Source organism: Apodemus sylvaticus, chromosome 2 (assembly GCF_947179515.1).
Source record: "Apodemus sylvaticus chromosome 2, mApoSyl1.1, whole genome shotgun sequence".
In the NCBI taxonomy this organism is placed as follows: domain Eukaryota; kingdom Metazoa; phylum Chordata; class Mammalia; order Rodentia; family Muridae; genus Apodemus; species Apodemus sylvaticus.
The window spans coordinates 68,288,158-68,313,745 of record NC_067473.1 but is presented as its reverse complement, the minus strand read 5'-3'; the positions used below and the strand labels follow the sequence as shown (position 1 = coordinate 68,313,745).

Below are 25,588 nucleotides of genomic sequence, written 5' to 3'. Positions count from 1 at the left end.
TACTTTTCCATAATGTTCTTAATAATATAAGTTCCTTATTAAGTTCTCTGAAATACACCAATTGATCTAAATACACAGTGTCTTTAAAAAATAAATAAAATAAATGGAGTCATATAAAAACCTGCCATTTGGTAAAGGGGTGCTAGAAGAGGATCAGCAAAATAAGGTCCCTAGCTTCTCTGTGGACTATATTTATGCGTTAAAGTTTTACTTTGAAGCTAGAGAATCTTTAATTCAAGAACTATAATTTTTAAGGCTTAAACTTAACAGGGATAAAATTACAAGTCCTAATCTTATAGAAGAGTTATTGACTTATTGCAAACTGTTAAAATATGATTAAGATATCCAAATTAATGATCAGTCATGCTAAGTACAAATGTAATTTATGTACAGAGACGAGCGTGGAAAGAAAGACCAATTTTTATCTCCTGTCATATACTCTTGTATTTCTCATCGCACAGTATTCTTCATATGTTGTCAAAACTAAGCCCAAAGCAAGTAAAGTAAAGCAAGTCTAAAGGATACTCAAAGCCTGTTAATGTAAAATAATATTCAAAACCATGTGTATATAAGATTTGGTCATAAGAGATTGGATGCATTTTCTTCCTCTCTTTCTTTCTCTCTGTCCCCTCTATCTCTCCATATGTTCCTGGCCAGCCTCTTTCCTTCTTTCTTTCTCCTCTCTCTGTCCTGTCTCCATTCTCTCTCTGCTTCTACTCCCTTTCCCACATCCCCTTTCCATGTCCCAAATGAACTTTATTTTATTCTAGAAAAAAAAATTGGATGCTTGTGTAAAATGGGATAAATTCATGGTGAATCTTCGTGGCATGAAACCCCAGACACAAGCAATTCGATTTGATGGAGTACAAGCCTCTTGGAGGGAGCACCATCCCACCAGAGTAAGTTGTGTGCTAGTCTCCTTACAAGACAAGAATGTATGGAAAATAAAACCAGCCAGAAGACTGCTGTTTTTGCCTCCCGAGTCACAGGTCTGATATATTAAATCATCTAATTGCTGTTTCCTGAGCTTTCTATAGAACTCTGGTCATGGTTCAGTCAGACTTAAAATTTCATTTAACCTTAGTTTATACTTAGCCTTATATTGACTCATGTTAATCTTGAAATGAAATTTTTCTTCCTGTAACTTTTGTCTCTTAATTTCCCCACCAAGTTGTACAGTAATTACCTCCTGGCTTGTGCTCTGGACTTCGGCCAGCTGTTAGGTTTTATCATGGCTCCTTAGGTGGACGCTCTCCTGAGGCACTCTATCGGCTGCTCCCTCATCTTTCATATGTCAGCTCTAAATAGCCACCAACAGATCAGTACCCCCAAGCCCTGAAAAGCAGTTTGGGTACCTTCTAAAAGTGGACCCATAGGCCATGGGCTATCCACCTCATCTTCCTTCTTGCCACTCTGGACTCTGCTATTGGGAACTCAGAAGTAAAACATCTGGACTAAAGCCTTCTTTGCTTGATTTTCCTCTGTGTCTCACCAGCTCAAATTGGTTTAATCTGATATTCAGGACCAGTTCAACTCTTGGACTGTTTTAGCCTTCTAAATTTAAAAAGATCTGACTCCTGCTAAGGATGGCATTTGTGCCCTCTTCTGTGATCAATGCTACTTTTTTTTTTTTTTTTTTGCCAACAATTCCTAGCTGGTTTGAAATGGGGCCTAGAGCCTAGCAACAGAGACCAGAAAAATTCAACCACAATCCACCTCCTATGTATGGGCTTCTGTTTCTTCTCCCCCTACCTCCTATAAATATATATGTCACTTTTATTCACTCAGATGATGTGAACTGTACCAAAGCCTTATGAATACATGGCTTTATCTGAGCCCAGAGTGATTCTATATAATCTAGGCCTATACCTGGAAGTTTCTAGTCTCCCTATAATCTAATATTATACAAGCCTGGACGATAAAGCCTTCAGCTTTAGGCCTCTGTCTGTTAATCTTATATTTACTGAATTTGTTTTTAAAGTTATTGTGATAAAGAAATGGATAAAAATGTTTTGTATGCGGTTAAATATTCTTTGGTTATAAAAATAAAATAATTGCATTTATAGAAATATGCATGGGACTGCAAGACATTATGTCTCTCAAGTGAAATAAGTGGGTAAGAAAGGCAAATAGTGTATGTCTTACTGTTAGCTAGAAACTAGAATGGAGATATCCAAGAAGGAGAGAATTGAGTAGTGGTTTTCAGCTTACTGATGCATAAGCTCAGCCTTTGTGGTTCTTTCTGAACTCTCACTGACTGGTTCAACTCAGCTGTACTGGCTCAAATTCTTCTCCAAGCTGACTGAATCAACCTGGCTTCTCTCAGCTTCTCACTGGATTGCTGTGCTTTACTCAAACTACTCCCATAATTTGTTCTAAATTTCTGCCTCCTCCTTATTCTGTGGCTTTAACTGCCTCTGCTGACCTGCACTGAGCTGCATGAACTCACTAACAAACTTAACTGCACTGCTCCGCTCTGCACTGCACTGCACTGCACTCACTGCACTGACTTCCAACTGACAAACTTTCTTCCTGCATTGTTTTCAAATAACCTCCCTTTCCTGTTTATTCTCTTTAGTGCTGGGTGCATCCTATCTCTGCTCATTCTGTTAAATCTTTCTCTGATTCAACCCTTTGTTAACCCCTCAGTTATGTGGCATTGTTTGGAATTAAAGGTGTGTACTGAGGGCAAGTCTGTATTCAAGCCAGAGGATTAAAGGTGTCTGGTGTGTCTGAATCCCAGCTGGATTACACAGAAATTAGACTCTATATCCAAACAAAATGTTCTGTGTAAGCTCTCCCAATAGTTCTCACTCTATAACAGCTCCATTTGTTCTTGATACATCTGCAAAAAGTCCATTTAGATCAGTGGGTCTCAACCTCCCTAGTTCCGTGACTCTATTTAATACAGTTCTTCATGTTGTGATGACCCTAAACCATAAGATTATTTCATTGCTACTTCATAACTGTAATTTTGCTACTGTTATGAATCCTAATGTAAACATCTGTGTTTCCCAACAGTTTTGGAAGACTCCTGTGGAAAGGTCATTTAGCCCACAGGTTGAGAACTGATGTTTTAGATACTGTGGTAAAACTAGCTAATTTAAGTTAGCATAGACCTATGGAAAACATAATGGAAATTCCTTAAATAAACAGAAGCCTATCAATTGAAGTAAGTTGGTAAAGAAAGGCAAATAGTATATGTTCTGTTAGCTAGACGCTACAATGTTGACATCAAAACCGGAGAGAATTGAATAGTGAAGGGGAAGTATATCAGTTAGCACAATGCTTGACTAGCTGGATACCCAGCACCACATTAACTTGACATAGTAGTCATGACTGAAATAGCAGTACTTAGGAGGAAGAAACAGGAGGACCAGATGTATGAAGCCATCTTCCACTACATAGTGATTTTGAGGCTAGCCCTATATATCTGGAACTGGTTTTAAAACACAGGGGGTCTCTGTTATTCCTGGTCCAGCAGAAGACCTATGAGCTCTCAGAACTTCTCATCAGTCCTGGCTTAGCGGTGGTGGTGATAAAACTTTGGCTCTTTGGTTTTGCTAAATGTTTCCCTACAAAAAAAAAAAAAGCTGCATTCCTACAACGTATTCATTTTAAAGGGTTTCCACTGGTATGTTTATAAAGCACAGGAAGCAGAAGATGAAAAAGAAGGTGGACTGGGCAGACTGGGTTTGACAGATGGGCAAAGGAGGATGGAAATCTTTACATTCTAGGGAACTGAGCACAGCAGGCTGGTAACAGGCTACGCAGACGGCAGCCTAGGACCGCTCCGGAAGGGGCGGGGCCCTGCGCGCGCGCACGAAGCCTCCGGCGAACGCGCAGAGCGCCCCAGGCCCCGCAGCCGAGCGCCGAGCTGCCGATCCGTCACTCTCGCAGCCCTCGCTCGGGTCGCTCGTGGCTCCACCCGCCATTGTGTAAGTGCGCGGCTGCCCGCGCGGGCTGGCAGGGCGGGGGCGCGGGAGAGAGGGAGGGAGGGAGGCCGCCCCTCGCCGCCAGTGCCCGGATGGAAGCTGGCGTGTCTGGGTGACTGGAGGCAGTGGCCGGAGCCGGAGCCGGGATCTCGCTCGGGATCCCTCTCGGGATCCCGGACCTCTAGCCTGTTCCTGGGACTTCCCCCGCCCACTGCTGCACCTTCCTGGCCTCCCGCAGCGCCGGGTCCAAAGTTCCTGCTGCGGGATGCTTACTCCTGTCGCAGAATTACGTTTGGGAAAGTTTAACTTGGAACTTCTTTTCTTTTCCATACAGAATCCTTACCCCGCTATGGAGCATGCTTTTACCCCGCTGGAGCCCCTGCTACCCACGGGTACCGTATTCCTTACCATGCTACTGTGTCAGCACGAGCCCCGCAAAGGGACCATTCCTACCTTGAAGGCCTTAACTCCAAACTCCATTTTCTCTTTCCTGTGGGCAAGTTAGGCAACCACACCTGAGCCTCTGTTTCCCTGTTTGAAAAGTGAACATAAAATATTTAGTTTTTGCCCTATAGAACTGAGTGAGGACTGAGCGAGTTCATACCGTTTGTATCCTCTACCTGAGGTTCCAAGAGTAAACATCTAACATGCTGAACACATATCCAACAGTGGAACATTTGATACTGGGAACATGAGGGAGGTTAATAGCTGTGTGTAAGGAACATGTTTCTAATCACCTTGAAAGTACCCGGATTTAGTACAAGATCAGTACGTGGTTATATACAATGACTTAAAGGTTTAACCCTAAGGATTTTAGTTTTTATTATAAACTTTTTGGTGCTGGGGATCGAGTCCAGAGCCTAGAAAATGCTAGGCAAAATACTCTTATCAGTAAACTGCATGCCCAGCCCTAAGGATTTTTATTTTTCAAACTTTGAAATGATCACACTTCACATGGTAATATGTGGAACGAGTTTTATTAGTAGTGTTTACTCTTATGTAATTTGATTACAGTGATAAATTGTAAGGCTAGATGTATTTAATTTTCAAATTACATTTTGTACCTATGTATGTTTGTGTAGGTACAAGGGCACATATACATATGGAGGTCAGATGTCATTCTTGGGTGTCCTTCCTCAGGTGCTGTCTACTTTGTTTTTGGATTTCTCACTAGCCTGGAAATAATTGATTGGGCTAGGCTGGCTGGCTGGCCGGTCGGATAGGGACCCCAGGTATCTTTCTGGGGCCACCTCCCTAGATCTAGAATTATAAGTGTTAGCCACTGTGCCATGCATATTTATGTGGGTTATGAGATTGAATCAGTTCTTGTTGCTTTCTTGACTGAACTGCCCCCCCACCCCTTTTTCCAAATTAATGCTTATTGTGTGTTTGCACTGTGTAGAATTTTGGGTTCATCATCAGTTTGAGAAGAAATATCATTTTTCCATGACCACCTTTAGTTTTTATAAGTGTGTACATCCAGGGGTCTTGTTCTGATATTTGAATTTAATTGTCCTTACCACTAATACATCCTGGGTGTACTTATGGGAAAAGCGAAAGGATACAGTAATAACAGTAGGTGATATTGATTTTCCTGTGCAGTCATGTGTCCCTTAAGGGCTAAGATGCATTCTAAGAAACATGAGGTCAGCGAGTCTGTCAGTTGTGTGAACATGCTCAAGTCTGTCTGTACTTATTAAGAGGGGGACCATGTCACTGATGTATGTGGTCCTGTGGAACCACCCTTGTGTACCTCTAGTGCACTGTTGATTCCTTTTATCTTATATAGGTGAGGAAAACAGTGATAGATTGAGAATTAAACAGGATTTTTTTTTTATTAACGTGGTTATGAGGTTTCTAGTTTATCGCTGTAAACAGTTTTTCAGACATAAAGCATCACATCTTGCAAATTAAATTTCACAGTTTTTAATTATCTAATCATGGCATAACCAATATCGTTCCCCAAAATAAACATTTGATCCTGGTGGGCTTGCTGACCTTCAGATCACTTATTAAGAATGTTAATTTCTGAAAAATCGTCAATGTTTTCTGCCTCGAAAGAAGTAGAGAGAGGGCTAAGTGGTGTGAGACGAGGTTGAAGAATTTGAATCTATGGGTTTTAATGTTAGTCCTGCTGCTTGGTGGTTCTCAGACCTTGTGCTTCAGTTTCTTCATCTGGAAGGCAGAGGTATGTCATGGGGCTATTGGCACTATCAATGAATGCATGTAAAGCAATTCAATTCAATAGCTAGGGGCTATTAGATTCAATGGCAAAGTCTGAGAGCAAACAAAATGCCATTGGGAGTTCAGGGCCAGTTCTGCAATGGGAATAGTACAGGAATTGAAGCGCTTTGCCTTCGATGCTATTACAGGCTCAGCGGAGAAGCCTTGACTCTTTAATTTCATGCGTTTTTATGTCTACACTGGAACAAGGTCTGTAACACTGTGGTATAGATACCCATGTCAAGTACAAAGTCGCCAAGCAAGGATCCTAGGGTGGTTTTTAAAATTTCTTCCTCTGTATTCCCATCTCATTTTTGGCTTTGGCCTTAAAAACAGAGTCCAGAGGCATGTTTCTGTTCACTTTAGATCCAAGTAAGATGTAGTAAAATTGGATGGTAACTAGGAGACCAGCGCAGTGCCTAGTCCTATATTGTAATTTAAGAAGTATTGGAAGTTATTTTTTTTTTTAATTGGAGGGCTTTTTTTTTTTAATCAAGTAAATAAAACCTTCCCCACATGCTAATATTTTACTGTAGTCTTCTGGAAATAATTGTTAATGCTTATTTCAAACAAAAAGGATATATATTATAAATTGTTTTGTAGATGACTATTTTGGAACAGTGAGTTAAAATGTGTATGTATTTTAACTTTGGATGTTCTATGAGATCCTTGTTCATTTTTTTCCCAAAGAAAACAGAAGTGTTTCTAAGTAAACAGACCACTCTACTTAGCAGAGAGGATCATTCTATAAAGTTATATGGTAGCTGGGGGCTCAGCTTATCAGTAAAGTATGTGCGTTGTGTGTCTGTGGCTTGTGCTTGTGCTCCATCCTTCTCACTAAAGGCAAAAACCTTATGCTGCCTTCTAAAGTGTGGCCTCAAAGGTTTAAATAACTAAACTTAGAAACTAACACTCCCTTCTCTCTATCAGGTTCCGTTGACTTCTTTGTTGTGGATCATGTAGAGAAATATCTTACTATTTGTTTCTCCTTCTCTCAGTCTCTCCCTTCTTCCCTTTTGCCCTTCATTTCCTGTTTTATCACTTCCACCTTGCTATAGAGCGAATGCCTCAGAGTTTCTAGACCCCTCACCTGCTCCTGTTGCGATTACACATGCTTATTACCTCCCTGATCTCTTGGGAAAGCACCCTCCCTACCCACTGGTTCCTCTCATATAGTTTTTTGAAAATTAATGCACATGTATCAGTTGGATGAATTCCTGGAAATGAAATTGCTGCGTGAGAGGCATTTGTACATTTCCAAGGTCAGGAAAATCGATGCGCTAGCTTTTCTATTGGCACTGGGTGCTGTGGGAGATTCAGCAGTGAAAGTGTCTGTGTTTTCTGTTCAGGAGTGCACTGTGGAGGGGGAGGTCAAGATCAGAGTACGATGGAGCCTAGTTAGATGGTGAACTGCAGGGTTCTGTCTGAAGCACAGGGTTTCCAGAGAGGGAGATTAGGAAGGCAGGAACAGGCAAAGAAGTCCTGGCTGAGCAGACTGTCTGCATCTCTAAAAGGGCACGGATTTAATTTGTGAATACCACAGGGAAATGATCAGTCCATTGCAAGATATGGGCCACCATGAGCGAGGGCTGGTGCTGCGGCCACACAGGACAGCCCTCCCATAGAATGGCAGCGCTGTGAGGAGATGAGATGGAGCAGGAGGGTATTGGAGGGAGCTTGAGAATGGCTGAAAGATGAATACACTCAGGACCTGGAGCATAGAGAACCCTTGCAGGGAAGGAGTTAGAAAGCATTTAAAGGTGTCTACATTCCTCATTTGGAATATTCCATAAAAACCAGTCTTTAGGCCACCCTAAAGCAGCTCAGGTAAATCATGCTGCCCTCAGCTAGGTGCACATCTACCGTCCTAGCCTTGGGAGGCTGAAGCAGGAGGTTTACAAAAAAGAAAACATGTCACGGTTCTTTGCTAACTGTGACTCTTTACAGATACTTATGCATAAAGTTGCCATAAGTTTGTGAAGGAGCTGAAAAATTCCCATCCTGTAGTGTTTCTCACACACAAACAGAAACAGAGTTAGAGGTTGTCTGTGGTAATCAGTGTTGTATGGGCTTCTCCCTGAGGAGCAAAAGGCTGTGCCATCTAAGTTTGTGCAAGTATACTCTGATCTTCACGTGATGAGATGATATCCAGAGATATTTCAAATCTTTTCTTGGTTTTGCAGCCCTCCAGGATCTGGCTCCTGGCTGTCATCCGGGTTCTTCTGTCCTTCACTTTTTATTGTCAGTCTTTACTTAAGTGAACATTTGTTCCAACTTCAGTGCTCTTTCCTTGGCTCATTCTGCATGTATCACCTAGAAAGCTCCTTATTAATTGCTAGAATTGTTATTCTTAAATCTTGTTCTAATAAATATCAGTGCTAGTGAGTACTTCAGTTTGCATTTCCTGTATATGGACTTTAATATATTTTATCGGGACTTTGCATATGAATAAACATTTCTTTTATCTACAAAGGATTTATATATTTTGCTATAACTTTTTAAATTACAATCTCTCTCTGTTGTTTGTGTGTGTATGTGCACATATATATGTGTCTGTGTATATATACTACAACTCACATGTGGAAATCATAGGACTCCTTGTGCAGTCAGTTCTTCCATGTAGGCACTGACAGTTGAACTCAGATTGTCAGCTAGGTGGTAGGCACCTTTACCCACATATTGTGAGACTTTTGGGGATCCCACTTAAGGTTTGATAATAAAGACAGGAGACATCTGTATAGTTTAGGGCTGTTGGCTTTTTGCTGGGGCAGTCTCCCAGCTAACTTCTTAACCTGACTTCTCAGCCACTTTGTTCTAACACGTGGTTCCTACTGCCTAGTTCCCAGCTCTGTCTGTTTCCATTTTGTATCTGTCTGGCCAGATGTTCTGCAGGTCTTTCTGCCCCAGCTCCAAACTGCCAGCCCTTATGCAGAAAAGCACAGTGCTTACTCAACCAACTGGCACTGGGGGCTATGTGACCTTGCCCATGGCAGCTGGCCTTTCCTTTTTGAGCAGGTAAGGAAGTGACAAACATTTACTTATCCTGCTACTCTGATGCCTGCTTGATTAACAATTGAAACATAAATTGATATACTTTTCTTAGCTGCTAAATACAACATTTGTGGCTCATCTCAATATCCACAGGATATTTTGCCTGCCCTAGGTATAGTAGTGTAATTTTTGAAATTTTATCAATGAAGTTAGACAATTACCTCTTTCTTTAATATTGAGAAGAGTTGTGAAGATAATGGATATATAGGGAGAACCGAAGTATTTTATCTGTTTCCTCATGTTTCAGACTTCAGCTTTTTAAATGAATAAAGAATAATATTTAACTAGTAGGGCACTGCTGTTTTAAGCGCTGTGAACACAGGGCTTCTCAGTGTACCCTTGTAAATCTTTACTTTCCCCTTTTTAGTTCATGAGATCATGTCTGTCATAAAGCATCACAGCTATGTGTGTTTGAAACTTTTTACAGAAAGGAAAGTGTAGCTCTTGCTTCTTGGCTTTCTTGCTCTCTTGTTCTCTCTTGCCCTCTTGGGCTCTTCCCTTCTCCCTTTCCTTCCCTCCTCTCTCCACATGGTCATGGCCAGCCTTTAATTCTCTACTCTCTCCTTCTCTTTGCCTTTCTCTGCCTCTACTACCCTCTTAACTCCCCTTCCCATACCCTGAATAATCTCTATTCTATGCTAAAAAAAAAAAAAAAAAAGAATGACACTAATGAAATACTTGGCATAGGTGATTTACAAAGATGATTTATTTAACTTTCAATTTTGGAACTTAAATTACAAGAATAGGTAAAGTGCCGTTTATTTAGCCTCTGGTGACAGTTGAGGATAGTTGCCCATTATGACAAGGCTCCGTGTGGGAGCAAACACATCTCCGTCAGAGGCCGGGAGAGATGGGTCCTCTTAGTACATACTCCTAGGTGGGCCTAAGCTCTTACCGGTTTGTTCCACCTGACGATCGTTCCACCTTAGTACCAAGCCGTTCATTAAGTAGTATGTCATCCTCAGGCTGTAGCATACTCATGAGGTAAAGTTAGAAACAAAATGAGCTGGGTGTATATTTCAGTGTAGAGTGCTTTAGTATGGATAGGTCCCTGAGTTCCATCTACCAGACTGCCCAAAATAGAGTCACACTCCAACCCCTCAGAGGCTGCTACTGTTGCCACAGTGTAGGTATGTGTCTTTCCAGATACTTACCGTGTATAAAGATGCACTTAAGCTCTTTAAAAACAAAGGAATTATGATATAAGTTGCTTTATTCAATCCATGACTCAATCATATTCCATAGCATGTAATGGTGACCATATTCAGGTTTCCATTATTCTAGAATGTGCTTTCCCAGGTGCTTTCTTCCAGTGAAGACCACCTGTGCATTGCATCCAGTCTTTTTGAATCTGCCACACTTGTTCCTCACACTTTTGATTCCCCTTGACATTGTTGACATTTTAAATAAAGCTTTTACATAAGCCTTAAATGGATTTGATAGAATAAGAAATATAGCAATTTGATATGTCATACAACTCACTTTAGAATATAACTTCCGAGTCAAAAATTCCATTTTAGTCTCTCCGCATAATTTGATCTTCATAAATAAATTTTATGCTGGTAAGGCTTTTATTGATCACTTTACATTTCTTTGCAAAAAGATTATATAGACTTTTAAATTTAGGAAAGATTCCTTTGAGCACAATGCTCTTGGGAGTTATTTCTTCTAAATTGAATTACCATTATTGAGGTTTATTCTAAACTTGATTACCATTTTAAGTATTATTAATGCACATTTGATCCAGTCAGCATAATTATATTACAGACTTTTATAATAACTAACATTTACATGACATTGTATGCTCAGCATAGTTCTAATGCTTCACTAGGGCAATGCCTGTGGAGATTTGTGGAAATAAAAGGTGGCCTAGCTTTGAGCTTTAGATGTTCTTATCTTAGTTTTGAGACCTTCCTGTGTCACTTAGTTTCTAGGAGCCTTAGTTTCTTTAACTATGTAAAATAAGAATAAATATAAACATTAAGTCCTTGTGAAGTATAAGATATTTTAAAGTCAGTTTAAGGAGAGAGGTCTGTTCACATGTTAAGTTCTTGTATTAGAACTTTGTACTAAATATGCAACATACTGATTATTAGAACCTACTCTTAGTAACTTTTCTTTTTCTGATAAATTCTTAAATAAGATTGCTATTTACTTGAGTAAAAGCATTTGGTCCAGTTAGGTGAGATATTTCTATGTAAGGACAAATGAATATCTCTTTTACTCCAATTACATGCATTCATGCTCATTGACCTTTATCATTACATATGCATATGGTTGGTAATTGTGAACCAGCATACTGTCTTGATTAAGTTGTTAATGACTTGAAATATTCCACTCAATGTAGTATTTGTGGGCACGTTTTGTCTGTTGAAAATGCCTGATCAAATATAAGTTGTATATAATAAAACCTGAGGTAAATATCAGTTACCTCAGTTGGCCAGTTACCAATGGCATACTTGGATCACCTGTCTTGAAATTCTAACCCTTATCAATGATAAACACACCCTCTACAGGCCTCTGGTCTCTGTGTTTTGCCCAACATTCACATTTCAAGATGCAAGTGACAACATTCATATATGTGTGGTACATGCCAACATTCTTTAATCTACTTAGCAAACCAGAGAGTAGATTTGACTACTGTGAATTTGTATTAGAAACTGGTTTTTGGTCATACTACCCAGCCAGCTTAGGACAGTTGATAGACTTTCTGGTTTTGTCTGTTCTCTAGATCTGTGTTTTGCATTACTGTAGCTACTAGCTACATGTGGCATATTAGCATTTGAACTCTTCTGCTTTATAGCTGACTATAACCTGAGTAAAAAGACAAAAACTGCTCACTCTATTATTACAACGTTTTCAACATTTTGCAACAATATACTGTTATCTGATAGGCAGCTTTAACTGAGCCACAGTTGGTTGCTCTAAGAACAGATTTTGAGAGGGCAAGGGTCACTGGTTAAGAGCAAGTACTGCTATTGCTGAGGCCCAGTTTGGCTCTCGCAGACCCACTAAACACATAGAATGAAAAGTAAAAAAAATTATATATATATATATATATATATAATTTTTATATATAATTTTTATATATATATAATTTTATATATATATAATTTTTATATATATATAATTATATATAATATATAATTTTATATATATATAATTTTTATATATATATATATATAATTTTTTTTAAACGTCAGAACTCTATTTTCCTACAGTTATGAATGCCAAAAGTCCAAGGTCAGTTTCTTTTGATTTGGTTTGGTTTCTTCTGTCCTTCTTTCTTTTTGTCTTGCAAATGATATTCAGTTCCTATGCATATACATGATTGGCAGGTGTTCTGTGGATAATTTCTCATTCTTATAAAAATACCAGCTGTGTTTGGATTAATAGTAATACCTACCCATATGACTTTCCTCCAAATTCTGAAATATTGATTATTAGGAATTCAGCCATGATTTAAGTTTGAATTTTGATTTATGGTTAGTGGTTCTCATGATTCTCTTTTGATAGGAGAAACCACTAACAATCGCAGTTCCCAGTCAGCTATGCAGATATAAACTTGTACATTTGGCCATTTGGCATCGAGTCTTACTTACATTTGGCATTGAGTCCTTGCTGGTGCTGAGTTGTTATATGTGATATGTAGGTATGTAGGTCTGTTAAATGTGCTTTTTTTTTTTTTTAACTTGCAGTATTTTCTCTTTAGTTTCTGGTAATTTTATAAGTGCATAACCTGATTGTAGTTGGAGGGACTCTTATAGTCCAATGATTACCAAATAAGGAAGTTTAAGATCACTGTAGCAGAATGTAGTGACATGTAGAATGTTACCTTGTTTTTTTTTTTTCTTTCTTACATGCTGTAAGTGTATCTGTACATTTCTGTTTGTTCACTCAATACTTTTTGATTATCTACTGTTAAAGAAACATTGTTCTGTAGTATTTGTTAAGACACCATAAGGACAGTAAGGAAGAGTCTATTCATGACCATGGAGATGAACGCAGGGACCCCTGCAGCTAGATCTCATAGTGTTCCTGAGAGATTGGACTTGATGTGTATGTAGTGTGGTCAAGAGGGACTTGGTATCCACAGAGCAGGGTGGGCAATCAGTGAATGGAACATTTTTAAGAGGAGGCATTACATGTTAGGGAGTTTTACTTTTACAACTCTAGATGGATTCTTGCTGAGGACAGGGTACACACATATCAGTTGGGGGATGGTAGGGGATGAGAAGCCCCTTAGGATGTTGTAGATGGAACTTAGTTACATCATGTTTTGAAGGAGATGTATAAAGGGCCTATGCTAGGTTTCAGATCCTGACCAAAGTCTGTTATGAGTCTTGCTCTGCACAACAAAGTAACTGAGAAATTTATGGGAGGAAGTCTAGGAATATGCTCACCAGAGGTAAAAAAATTTGCTTCTCATGGAAATAAAGGAGGAGGTGGAGGAGGAATAAAAATTAATTAATTAATTAATTAATTACCTAATCAATTAACTTTGGTTCATTGTTTCAGTCCAGGGTTGCATGTTCTGTTACTGTGGACTGGTGACAAACCACAATACTTGATGATAAGGTGTACTTTGTGGAGTAGGCTGCCCATTCCTGGTTTCTGGGAAGCAACTTCTCCTTGAAGGAGCATCCCCAACCTGTACCTAATAATCCAACTTCCTTAGTAGGCCCTGCCTCTCAGAGGGTTTCCCATTCCCAATAGTTTCTGGTGACCAATCTTTGGAGGACAAATAAGTTTCAACCTAAACCCTCTGAAAAGATTCAGCCTATAACTGGTGGTTTAAGATAATAAACACCATTTTGTATGTAATTAAAATGTACCCAATAGCCTCTTAAATGGGGGACATTTTTATAATTTCTATAATTTATAATCTGTAAAATATTGCTTTAACTTGTAATCAGTACAACGGTTATAGATGTTGGGGTTTATACTTCCTGCTCTAAGTTTCCAAGCTTCAGGAGGTGGTTTACATTTCTGTCCATCTTACTTTAGATTCTAAGTCTTCATTGGATATACTTCATATATATTTAATTTGTAATATGATTTATCACAAATGGCAGATAAATGTCTTTGCAAGGCTGCTGCTAATAATTGTGGTATTTTATTATTAGGGTCTAGCTAGCTAGGAAAATCTAAAAGACAACCTGTACTTTAGAGTTTCAAGAGTTAATCCTAACATTCTTTTTCACTGATCTATGAATAGCCTCATAACTTTGTAATTAACTATACAAACAATGAAAAGAATATCCCTTCTCCAAGGTCGGCCCTGGATAGAGGTGCTAGAGATAGGTGAAGGGGTGACACCTGGGTGTTCTGCTTATGTGATTCTTTGTGTCAATATGGCTTTGTTGATTGCACTGAAGTAATATGTTTGCTTTTGAAATTTAGCAAAGGGTGGTCCTTGAGTACAATAGGAGTTTTCTTGTCTCAAGAGTGCATATCTCAGAGAGTGAAGCTGTCGCACAAAATCAATGTCCATCTGAGCCACTCCAGAGCAGTGGCTTTCAGGTCCTTTGTCTTGTCTCAATGAATGAAATTTGGGACAATGGGAGGGTGACTTTAGAAAGCAGTTTGATGAAGGAATTATAGGTGGGAGCAGAAGACAGCTCCTCTATAGAACGATCGTGTCCTAGAAACTGGGTCCCATCAGGCTGCAGTTGTCAGGGTGGTTACTGTGGCAGCAACTGGAGTGAGGCGTGGGGAGGTGAACTGGTCAGTGAGGTGGTCCCAGGTGCCTCTCAGCTTATGTCACCTTCACACCTATGGGGTTCTTGTGTAGGTTGTCCTACAGAGGAGGAAGGATGCCAAGAGCACAGATAAGAATCAGCTTGTTCTGGCTGAGCCTGAGCCAGCAGCGTCTCCAGCTGCTGGCTCAGGACAAACACCCAAACCACCAGCCAGTTTCTGTCTCCTGTTCTTATTCATGCTGAAACTTAGCATATTTTTAAAGATAACTTTTTAGAGAAAAGGGGTGTGGGGAGGACTAATCTGTTTGTGGGACTGTAAAATCTGAGGTTACAGCTCAAGTATTGTGGTCTTTTATTGTCACGGGTTATTTAAACCTATTTCACTTCTGTACAAAAATGTAATTCCATCTAATATATTCTTCAGCTCTATGGATCTGGCCTTGGCAAGTTGCTTCTTTGACTGTGATTCTTTCCTTGTTGTGTAATTCATAGTTGTTGAGCTTCCCCCTTTTATAGGCTAAAGTGTATGTATGGTGTGGTGTACCAAGACTTCATCACAGTACTTTGCTTTGTATATATGCTGTGAATTTAATTTCCCCCCAACTTTGTTTTGATGCTTTTTATTTGTTTGTATTTGACTTGTTTTTTTGTCATATGTTTAATTATGTTTGTGTATATTTGATGGCAAATGTTGCAGTCTAGCTATTGTTAATGGCCAAATTGTGTCCCCCATTTTAAGCAGTATCTCATTACATTTGAGAGCTGACTTCTCTACTCCATGCAGAGCATCTGCTGTCTTGGCCTTGGTCTCCAGGGCACTCCTGCCCCAGTCGTTCTGGCAGTATTTTGGTAGTTATGTTCCATGCCTTTGGAAACTAAGGGAGTCTGATTCGTTTAGACTAAATAACTGGAAACATAAAGCAAGCCCTGAGGGCACACTTAATGTTGTCAGTCATACTCCACACCCAGAATTAAAAAGGAGATGGTAAAATGCGTAGGTTTTTTGGTACAGATCTTCCAAGAGAACACCATGTTTCTGTGCTAACTTCCTATCCAGGGGATTTTTTTTTTTTTTGTCGTTTTCTTGGTTAAATCCACTGGGAAGTGTTATTCTTGATAGGTGGCACACAGGTGTCCAACATGTAATTGGTAATTCATTCTGAATGTAATCCTGAATTTATTGCACCCCTGCTTTTGCCGCTGCTTACTCATGTGTCAAAAGGAACAGTTTCTTCAGTGTTTTTTACTTCCAGGTCCTGTGAGCTTTTGATGTACCCTCAGCTGCTGTGAGGCCCGACTCCTGTCACAGTGGCTGTTGAGAGGCTTGTCCTCCACCAAGTGAGAACATGGGGCTTGCAGCTTCTTCCTCAGCCAAGGACTAATGCTCACTGTGAGCAGTGAGTCCATGCTTGCAGAAATCCCTGCAGCTCCCTGTTGTGTCTAGCATGTGCTTTCCTGCAGGATGACCCTTGTGTTGTAACATAATCAGGCAGCTCTGTCTTTTGAGAGAACATACACCTTTGTTAGTGTTGACACAGTAACCCAACTCTCATCTCAAAAGGTAAAAGGAGATAACTTATTCTATGCCAACAGCTCTAAGTAAAGACATTTTTAGCCTTTGGGTGAGTGGAAGCTTGGGGTCTATTTCTACTTTCCAAAACCATTTACCTAACAGTCACAAAGCTAATAGTCACAAAGCTAATAGTCACAAAGCTAAGTCACAAAGCTAATAGTCACAAAGCTATCATGCATAGACTTTCTCTATCAATGGCTATTTAGGTGCTAAACTAATCTACAATGATTTGGTTCTGTGCTTTCAACATTCCATCTCTCTATAATCACTGGAACTGTAATCATTCTCATAGGCTGTTTAATAGAGGTATGGCGTTTTCTTTGGCACTTCCCTTCACATGGGACAAACAGGTATTAAAAATATTTATTTTATCATACAGCCTTGTGGCTAAGTTCAAATATACAAATATATATTAAAATAATGGGAGCTTACCTTTGTTTTCCTTTATTTGCAACTTAAGTAGCATAGAAGACTTTAACTTGATTTTTTTTCTTTTACTCTTTAAATGTTCAAAGATTGGAACTAGACTATTTTCCAAGCTCATATTGATGTCATTTGTTGAACTATTACTTGTGCCAAGAGCAGTCCCAGGCACGAGGGCAGACCGGGAGCTCTCCTTGGGCCTTCTACTTTTCAGGCCCACCATTCCTTCCTGGAAACTCAGAACTACTCCAAAGCTCCATGAGACCTTGCGTCCCATAGTTTTAAATGTCAGCAACTGCAGGATATATGCAACTCTAGCCGGGGCTTGTGGTTTATCATCAGATGAAACTGAGCTTCAGTGGCAGTAAATAAAGTAACAACAACACCAAAAAATAAGTCCATACACACTCTTGTATATATTTATGAAATTTTTGTGGTCTTCTCAAACCTTGCTACTAGGTATATATAAGAAACACAGCATCACAGTGCTCACCTCGGACTGACTGAATAAAACCTGGCCTAACTTTCAGTGGTACCGTGCAGGTCACACTTCAGCCCTTTAACATTTGGGAAGCACTGGAATAAGGAGCCCCACTTTCCAAAAACAACGAAAACAAGCAAAACCTCATGAAATGCTAATTTAATGTGCTCTCCATTTTTCGTTTTAAGCTAGTGATGCCTCATGAATCTCCTTCGTGTTTTGCCATTATCTTGGTGACTGCATGGGGACAAGTCATAGTGCAGAGGACATTTTATTTGAGATTCGCATGCTGTTGTCCTCTGTTCTAGCAGCATCTCCAGGGACTGTCTTCTTTGGGGTACTTGTGTACTCTTCAAAATAGATGTGTATGCTTTTAGTTCTGTCAGTATACTTGGTACAGATAGAATGATACTTTCTGCATGCTTTTGTTTTGATGCTGCTTTGAGTATTGGAGAAGTAAATCTAAAATTTTTATGTGTATTTACTAGCCCCAAAATTGTATGCTAGGAAACAAATGCTAAAATTTGAGTATCTTTACAGATTTAGAACCATGCAATAGAATCGGTGAAGTAGATCGGGGCATGTCTGTACAAACTTTCTGAGGATTAATAAGGACGCTTACCCTGACCTGGCATCAGCATCCCATAGACTGGAGCCCAAGATGGAGTATGGGGAAGGAGAAAATCAGCGGTGATTCTCTCCCTCTGCACTTCGGTCTGCCCTGATGTCAACTGCTCTGCTTCAACAAGCTCTTCCTGACGTTTCTGAAAATGAACAAAATAAGTCCCCTCCCCACCCCTTAAGTTACTTTTGTCAGATACTGTGCTCACAGCTACTAATACAAAAGGATTTCAGTCAGAAGAAGTTCCCTGAGGAAACTGCTCATCTGAATGATGCTCTCTAAATTGTCCCTGTAGGCAAGAGGCATCCATGAATGAACATTTATTTCTCAGATAGCTTCAGCGAAGTAGTCACATTGTCACAGTCCTTTCTCTGATGACACACCATGCTGGTAAATGAATCCATAATGTTAATTTTGGGAAATGTGCTTTGAAGATTAATGAGGTTGGAAATCAGTAGACTTTTTTTTTTTTTTTTCTGATTCTTCCTTCTGTTTTTCTTCTTTTTCAGGGAATCAGGACTTTAAAATTGTTTGCTCTAAGATAGAACAGATCCAGGCCACTGGCCACCTGAAAGTATTCTCAGGTTGTGTCTTATGATTATTGTTTGATCTATATAGAAGGAACATGCTCCTCTTTGTCTTTCTGTCTGACTTTCTCTGTCTCTGTCTCTCTCCCTCTCCCTCTCTCCCCCACTTCTTGAGCATGCATGTGTGCTTGTATGTGTATGTGTGTGTGTGAGTTTGTTGAGCTAGTACTTTGAGTCTATTAATGCATGTGGTAGCATATTCACATATCTGATCCTTAGCAGAAAAAACAAACAAATGATGTGTACCATCATAGAGCTTATAGGCTAGTAGGGCACCTGGATACATATGTCAGAAGTCCAGTATGACAGGGAGCTCTGAATCATATGAAACACATGAAACAAAACTGAGGGCTTGTGGAAGGATTCTAACAACTCTAATTTCGTAAATCTACATCAATACTGTATGGTATTTGTATATGTTAATGCATCTTTTGGAATGTACATTCTTGGGAGTAGAATTATAAAATGAAATATAACACCTGAGTCTCTAGTACATATTTCTAGATGGCTTCTGAGAAAGGATGAATCTAGTTGACAGAGCAGTAACAGCCTATTAGTATCCTTTTTAGTATGGCCTTATTAGAATGCCCTGGAAAAATTTTTTTCTACATAGTATGTCCTGTAGCTCAGACTGGTCTTAATCTCTCTCTCTCTCTCTCTCTCTCTCTCTCTCTCTGTATATGTGTGTGTGTTTGTGTATGCCTGCATATGTACCTACCTGTTCATATGTGTGCGTAGATGTAATTGGGGGCGGGGACTAGATGTCAGCAGTGATCTCTTCTGTTGCACTCTACCTTATTTTTTGAGGCAGGATATCTCACTGAATCTGAAACTAGATGATCAGGGTTAGTGAAGCCAGACGTGTGTGTGTGTGTGTGTGTGTGTGTGTGTGTGTGTGTGTGTGTATGTGTGTGATGTTAAGGATATGAACTCAGGTCCTCATACTTATTATAGCAGCAACCACTTTGCTGAATGAGTGTCTCTTCTGGGCCATGAACTTAAATTTCTGATCTTTTTGCTTCTACTGAGTACAGGGTTAAAGGTGTGCAATACTACAGTCTTTTATGCAGTGCTAGGGCCTGAACCTGGGGCTTTGTTCGTGCTAGACAAAGACAAGCTATCTGTTAAATGTGTGTATTTCCAGTCCATCTTTGCAAATTTTGGTGGAGAATCTAAGAAAATTATTTTTGCCTCTCAACTCCTCTATAAGACTTTTTCCTTATTCAGGCTGGCACTAACCATTATCCAAGTTGGGAAGATTTTTAGGACTTGAAATTGAACTGAAGAGATTACTGAGTGTCCTTTCTGTGTAATCTGGGTTTGTCTCAGGGATCCTGCAATGATTGTGGGCTGCTCTCCTTTTTCTTTCTTTAGATAGACTGTTTTACAATGCTGTGGTAGTACATGCTAATTAATAACTGCACACATGATTCTTATCTACAATATTGCAAACAATTTCTGTGCAGGGGCATGTAATTGATTTCTACCTTGATGAACAGATATTTTAAGATACTTTAGTCAATTGATGTACAGCAGAAATTATAAAAATACCCAGTTAGCAATATTCTATTTTAATAATGCTTTTCATCATTCTGCCATGCTCAAAACAACAGCAATGACAACAACAACAACAACAACAACAAACAAACAAACAAAAAAACCCAAGCCAACCAACCAACCCACCAAAATCCTAACAATTCCTTTTATTAAATAGTCTTAACCATACTGTGTTTCTGTTCCTTTCCAGAGGACTGGCTGTCTTGATGCTTAGTCCTTGTTATAGCAGATGTCCCATTTTTATATAATTAGAAAATAGATTTTTGTAATACTGTTGGTTTATAACCATACCTTGAAATTTCTACTAATATCCCAATTAATTGTTGAGTAGTCTCTGGCGTGTGATCATTTTATATTTGTAGGAAACAAAAATTTTAGTTTTTGAAACTGTGATTTAATCAATTAAATTTTGCTGATTTCATTGCTAAGTAACATTTTTTGAATTTGATTTTTCTACAGCTGATATGTAACAACTGGTATAAAAAGTGATTACAACCCCCAAAGAGTAGAATATAACCTCTCACAACATGATGCACACTTGGTGTGGACACAGGGAGTGCTCTACTTAATGCTCTTTAGTGCTCCTGGAGAAAATGCATGCATGTAGAGATGCAGCAGAAGGCACTTGCCATAGGAAGGTGTGCAGATCACATGGGCTTCATCATGGCCAAGTGCCTTGGAAGCAGCCCAATAGGCATTCTTCCCCAGTAATGCTCTCCTGCTGTGGTTTTGCAGCCCAGCAGCTGCCTCAGAAGCTAGGAATTTTCAGGTATTGAGAGAGAGTCTTAATTCCTCAGCAGCCAATCTCAGCTTAGCTTGTCTGTAGTCCTGGGAAAGATCCAGAAAAGGATGTCAGAGAGATAGGGAAATGACATCTAGGACTTTCTGGATCTTTCTGTTTTTTCTTGGGTTCTTTGCCAGTCATATGGACACAGTGGTGAAGTACTGTTACATTTGGGCAACAGTTGCATAGTTTTATGCACTTCAGTTCCCCTAAGCTTGATCCCTTGTGTTAGGTACTACTTTCAAACTATAGACATGACTCTCGTCCCTGCCACCACTACCAAGGCACTAAGTATTCAAATTTGTTTTTATTTCCTACCTTTTTCAAAATTAAAAAAAATTAATTTTTTTTCTGAATTTTGGAAATAAGAACACATTGCAACTTGGTGGGTGTCCAAGGAGTGGAGAGTCACAAGCTGACACAGGTTGGTGGGTCTCCCAAGGAGTGGGGAGTCACAAGCTGACACAGGTTGGTGGGTGTCCAAGGAGTGGGGACTCACAAGCTGACACAGGCAGAGCTCAGAATGGATAGCTGACGTGGTACCCCAGGAATCCCTGTGGGCTGGAGAGGATGAGAGGTTGACGAGAATTTCCAGGTGTCTAGTGCCCAAGACTTTAATATACTTTTCAGGACTGGAGTATTTTAGGCCTGGAAAGTCTGGTTGGAACTTTATGCAGTTTTGGTTTAAAACTATAAGATAATTTAATTCTTTAGTTTCTGCCATCTTGATCCACAATTACTGTTGTCCTAGTAACAGTTGGTTTGGGAAAGTTCTCTTCTGCCTGTGATCCACTCACTGGAATTCACGTTACGGGATTCAGTAGATGACTTAAAGTAAGCCCACAGCAAGTCCTGTTGATTAGAAAGATGCAAGCGAGGAGCATCTGTGTGCTGACTGGCTCAAACTAATGACATCCACGAAAGCCACTTCTCACTCTGAAGTGTGCTCTGAACGGTGACATTAGATAGCAGCGAAAGGATTATGTATATGGCAGTGTGGATACTCGAAACCTATCATAAATTTAACCTTTCTATTACAGTTAGGAGATGAGTTATCATTTCCACTTGTCAGCTAGGAACACTGCTTGAGATAAAGTCCGACAGTACGCTTCTGCCCTCCTATTGTATTTTGAAGTGTAAATGGCTTATGTTTAGTCAATCTCGTTGTGAAATTGAATCACTTTTATGGCATGTAAGAGTAAGAGCTGCTGATGTAGCTGTTAACAGGCACGGAAGCACTACTTAGTTGAGACGAGAACACTTCAGAGATGGCTGAGTTCTGTGAGGAATTTTCAGCCCCTTGTACTGCATTGAGTCATGTTTGAGCTGTGCAAACTGATATAAATTTCAGTATATTTATGTTTCTGTAACAAAGATGATCGTATGTCCTTACTATGCCCTTAGTTTTTTGAGGCTGTTGCCTCAGAAATGAATGTGAAATGGCCCTTATATGCTAATGCATTTGAACACATGGTTCCCAGTTGGTAGTGCTCTTTGGGAAGGTTTAGGAGGTGGAGCCTCGCTGTAAGAAGTATGTTACTGGGGTGGGCTTTGAAGGTTTATAACCTAGCTCACATCCTGGTTTTCTCCTTGTGTGCTATGAAAATGTGCTCAGTCTATTTTCTGATTACCAGGTAGTCTCAGTCCTGCTGCCACACCGTCCTTGCAGTGTTGGACTCTGCCTCTGGAAATGTAAGCCAGGAGAAACCCTTTCTTTCCTAACTTGCTTTTTCTAAGTGCATTTTATTTTTTATAGTAACAGTGATACACACACACACACACACACACACACACACACACACACATACATGCCATACCTGAGAGATTTCTATATATCTCCTTAATTTTTTGGAGTGAACTCAGAGATGTGAATAATGAGGTATAGAAATGTTAATTGTCTTCAAATAATAAATGGTAGTGTAGGTTTAGATATACTCAATCTGGCAACATAGCTTGATAGGTTACTGCTATGTAGTACGTGTGTGTGTGTGTGTGTGTGTGTGTGTGTGTGTGTGTTACTGCTGGATGTAGTTTTATTTTTTTATTGGAAAATTTTCTCCCAATCTTTCCACTTTTCTCTCTGAAAACACATTAAATATACTGTCTTCCTGATTAGACAGACCAGCACCATCTCTTTTCGGGAATGGTACCTTTTTCATACATATTATCTCTGAGACAGCATTTTGATATGCTCCTCATGTTGGTTAGTCTTAGTCTTAAGTGGCTGTCCACCTTGGCCTTTTGTGTAGCTAGAATTGTAGACACACACTCCTGTACCTTACTTTTGTAATTTTATCTTTTGATTCTAGTGTTTGTGGGACCCAGTGTTTTTGTTCGTTTCAATATTTTTAAATTTGTCCTTTGCACATTCAAAGATAACATTGTCAAATTATAATATTTGGAAGAGACCCAAAGTTTGCTTGCTGCTCTGTCCTATATCTGATTTGTCCAGGTACTTGTAGGCTTCAAGAATAGTGATTATACATGTTCATATCTCCTGTGGTAAGTGCTGCAGTCAAAATATCTGTAGGTCTACACTGACCACCATTGAGTGGACTTGTGACTTGTGTCCTTAGTTTGTGTTAAAACAGCAAGTATCACATTCTTCTCTAGGCTCTAGTTAGGTAAACTATAGGGAAAACATCATACTAAGTGAGGCAGTGTGACTCAGAAAGACAAATGTCATTTTCTCTCATCTGACCTACGTAGCTCCAAATCTTCAAATGTGAATGTATAGCCTGAGTAACTGCAGAAACAAGAAAAATAAAAGGGGCTAGGTGTGTGTTTCACAACAGAGAGGAGAATAGCAGGATAGAAGGGATCTGAAGAGGGAAGTGGGGGAAATGTGTGGGGTGGCTCTAACTAGGGAAGAGGAAGGGACTTACATCTTAAAGGTGATGGGAAGATGATAAAATAATTGTAAGGATGTTTGAAAAATACATAAGGACTTCTATTATCTACTATCTACCTAAAAATACCTATAGTACACACACACACACACACACACACACAGTTAAATTGAATAATTTCTATGTAGGTTTACAATACTCTCTACAAAAGACATAAACTGTTTAACAACCCCCCCCCCCAACACCAGACATAACAAGCCTGAGTTGTTGGTCAGGACTGTCCATGGGACTTCCAAAACACAGGTTATTGCTATTCACCTGGTTGCTCAGTAGAGGTGGAAGGTAAAGGCCCTGTTGGTGAAGACACCATGCATTTCAGACACAGGAACCTAAAATCTTTTAAGTACAAGTAACATTATACAGTATGAACAGATTGTAATTATATGGTAATATGTAAAAACAACTCAAGAAAAAAAGCCATGAATTTGAATGAGAAAGAAGGGTGCTACATAGGTAGATTTGGAGGGAGGAAAGGGAATTGCTACAATTATAATCTTAAAAGTTTTTTAAAAAACATAACATAGCTCAGCTTTTCACTGGACCTTTCTACTCTCCACTTTGTCCCAAGCCCTCAGCAGTCCTTTTACATGAGTTTGCTACCTGGCCTCTTGGTAACATCCATGCCTCTTTTTCTTCTGTTGGATCAGCCATATTTTTAGACTCCAGTATCATTACTGTCTCTCTGAATTCCAGAGTTTCAAGGGCTTGAAGCAAGATGATGTGTGTATACCTTACCCCCTGCTAGTCGTCCTTTAGCCTTAGTTCCTCATCTACTATCACAGCATCACAGTGCTGAATCCAAGTTCCAGGGAGCTTGATAACTAGGGGTTTTATATCCCTACATAATAGGACTTTGTATGGTATTCCATACTTATAAGGGTATTCCATGAATATTGAAAAGAAGTAGAGATTAAAGATACATGCTCACACAGCAAGTTCTCAAAGTTGTATATCCTACAAGCTGTCCATTTGTCTAAACTAGCATATACTGTTTTTAGCCCCACCACATGATACAGTCTTTGATAACATGTGTTTTAAAATAGGAATTCTGTCAATTGCTTATACAGATGCATTCAGTGTTTTATAATTAAACAAAATGAAAGTGTTTGAAAACATATAAACCCCAACCTAAACCAAAATCATGGCATTTCCATTGTAAAGGAACATGATGATTGCATATGGAATCTTCTTCCACACAGCAGCACATGAACTAAGCTGTGGGTCAAATGCACTCCAGAAAGGTTGAAGCAGATCTCCTGAACTTTAAGTCGGTTTTTGTTGTTGTTGCTCTTTGTACATAGTTGAGGACATAAACTTATCTTTTAAAAAGTCAGTGGTATATTATTGAACTTGGAGAATCCCAGGTTGACCTTTGTAAAGAAATTCATTAGCTGCAGTGATTGATTCTAACGAACAGGAAGCTTAAGATAGTGAGCTTTACTCCAAGTCTGTGCTTCTAATTTCATAATGCATTTTTCTCTTGTAAATAAGGATATAGTGTTGGTTAAAGTTTCAAGAAGCTCATAAACACCAACATAACACACAGTGTGGCAGAAATATAATTTCTAGGAAAAAGCTATTGCACCTAGCTTCTGAACTTTTATTAGGATATACATAGGACAAAACAACGCCTGCTTCTCTGCAGCATTCCTGCAGTGGCCTTGGACTGAGGCTGCAGCTCTGCAGTAAGCGTACTTGCCTAGCATGCACAAGACATGCGCAATGCCCAGCCTTGGAAGAG

At 39.5% G+C, this 25,588-nt stretch overlaps 1 protein-coding gene across 3 annotated transcripts in view; it reads left to right on the top strand.

The window, feature by feature from the left end:
- Window positions 1–3,842: 3,842 nt before the first annotated feature.
- Tpk1 (thiamin pyrophosphokinase 1) overlaps window positions 3,843–25,588 on the top strand; it is a 370,262-nt gene continuing 348,516 nt past the window's right edge. For all 3 annotated transcript variants that reach the window (XM_052173583.1, XM_052173581.1, XM_052173582.1), the window contains exons 1-2: window positions 3,843–3,938; window positions 4,270–4,327. In XM_052173583.1, coding sequence (XP_052029543.1) covers window positions 4,285–4,327 — 43 coding nt within the window. In that variant the 5' untranslated portion in view covers window positions 3,843–3,938; window positions 4,270–4,284. The remainder of the gene's footprint in view (window positions 3,939–4,269; window positions 4,328–25,588) is intronic.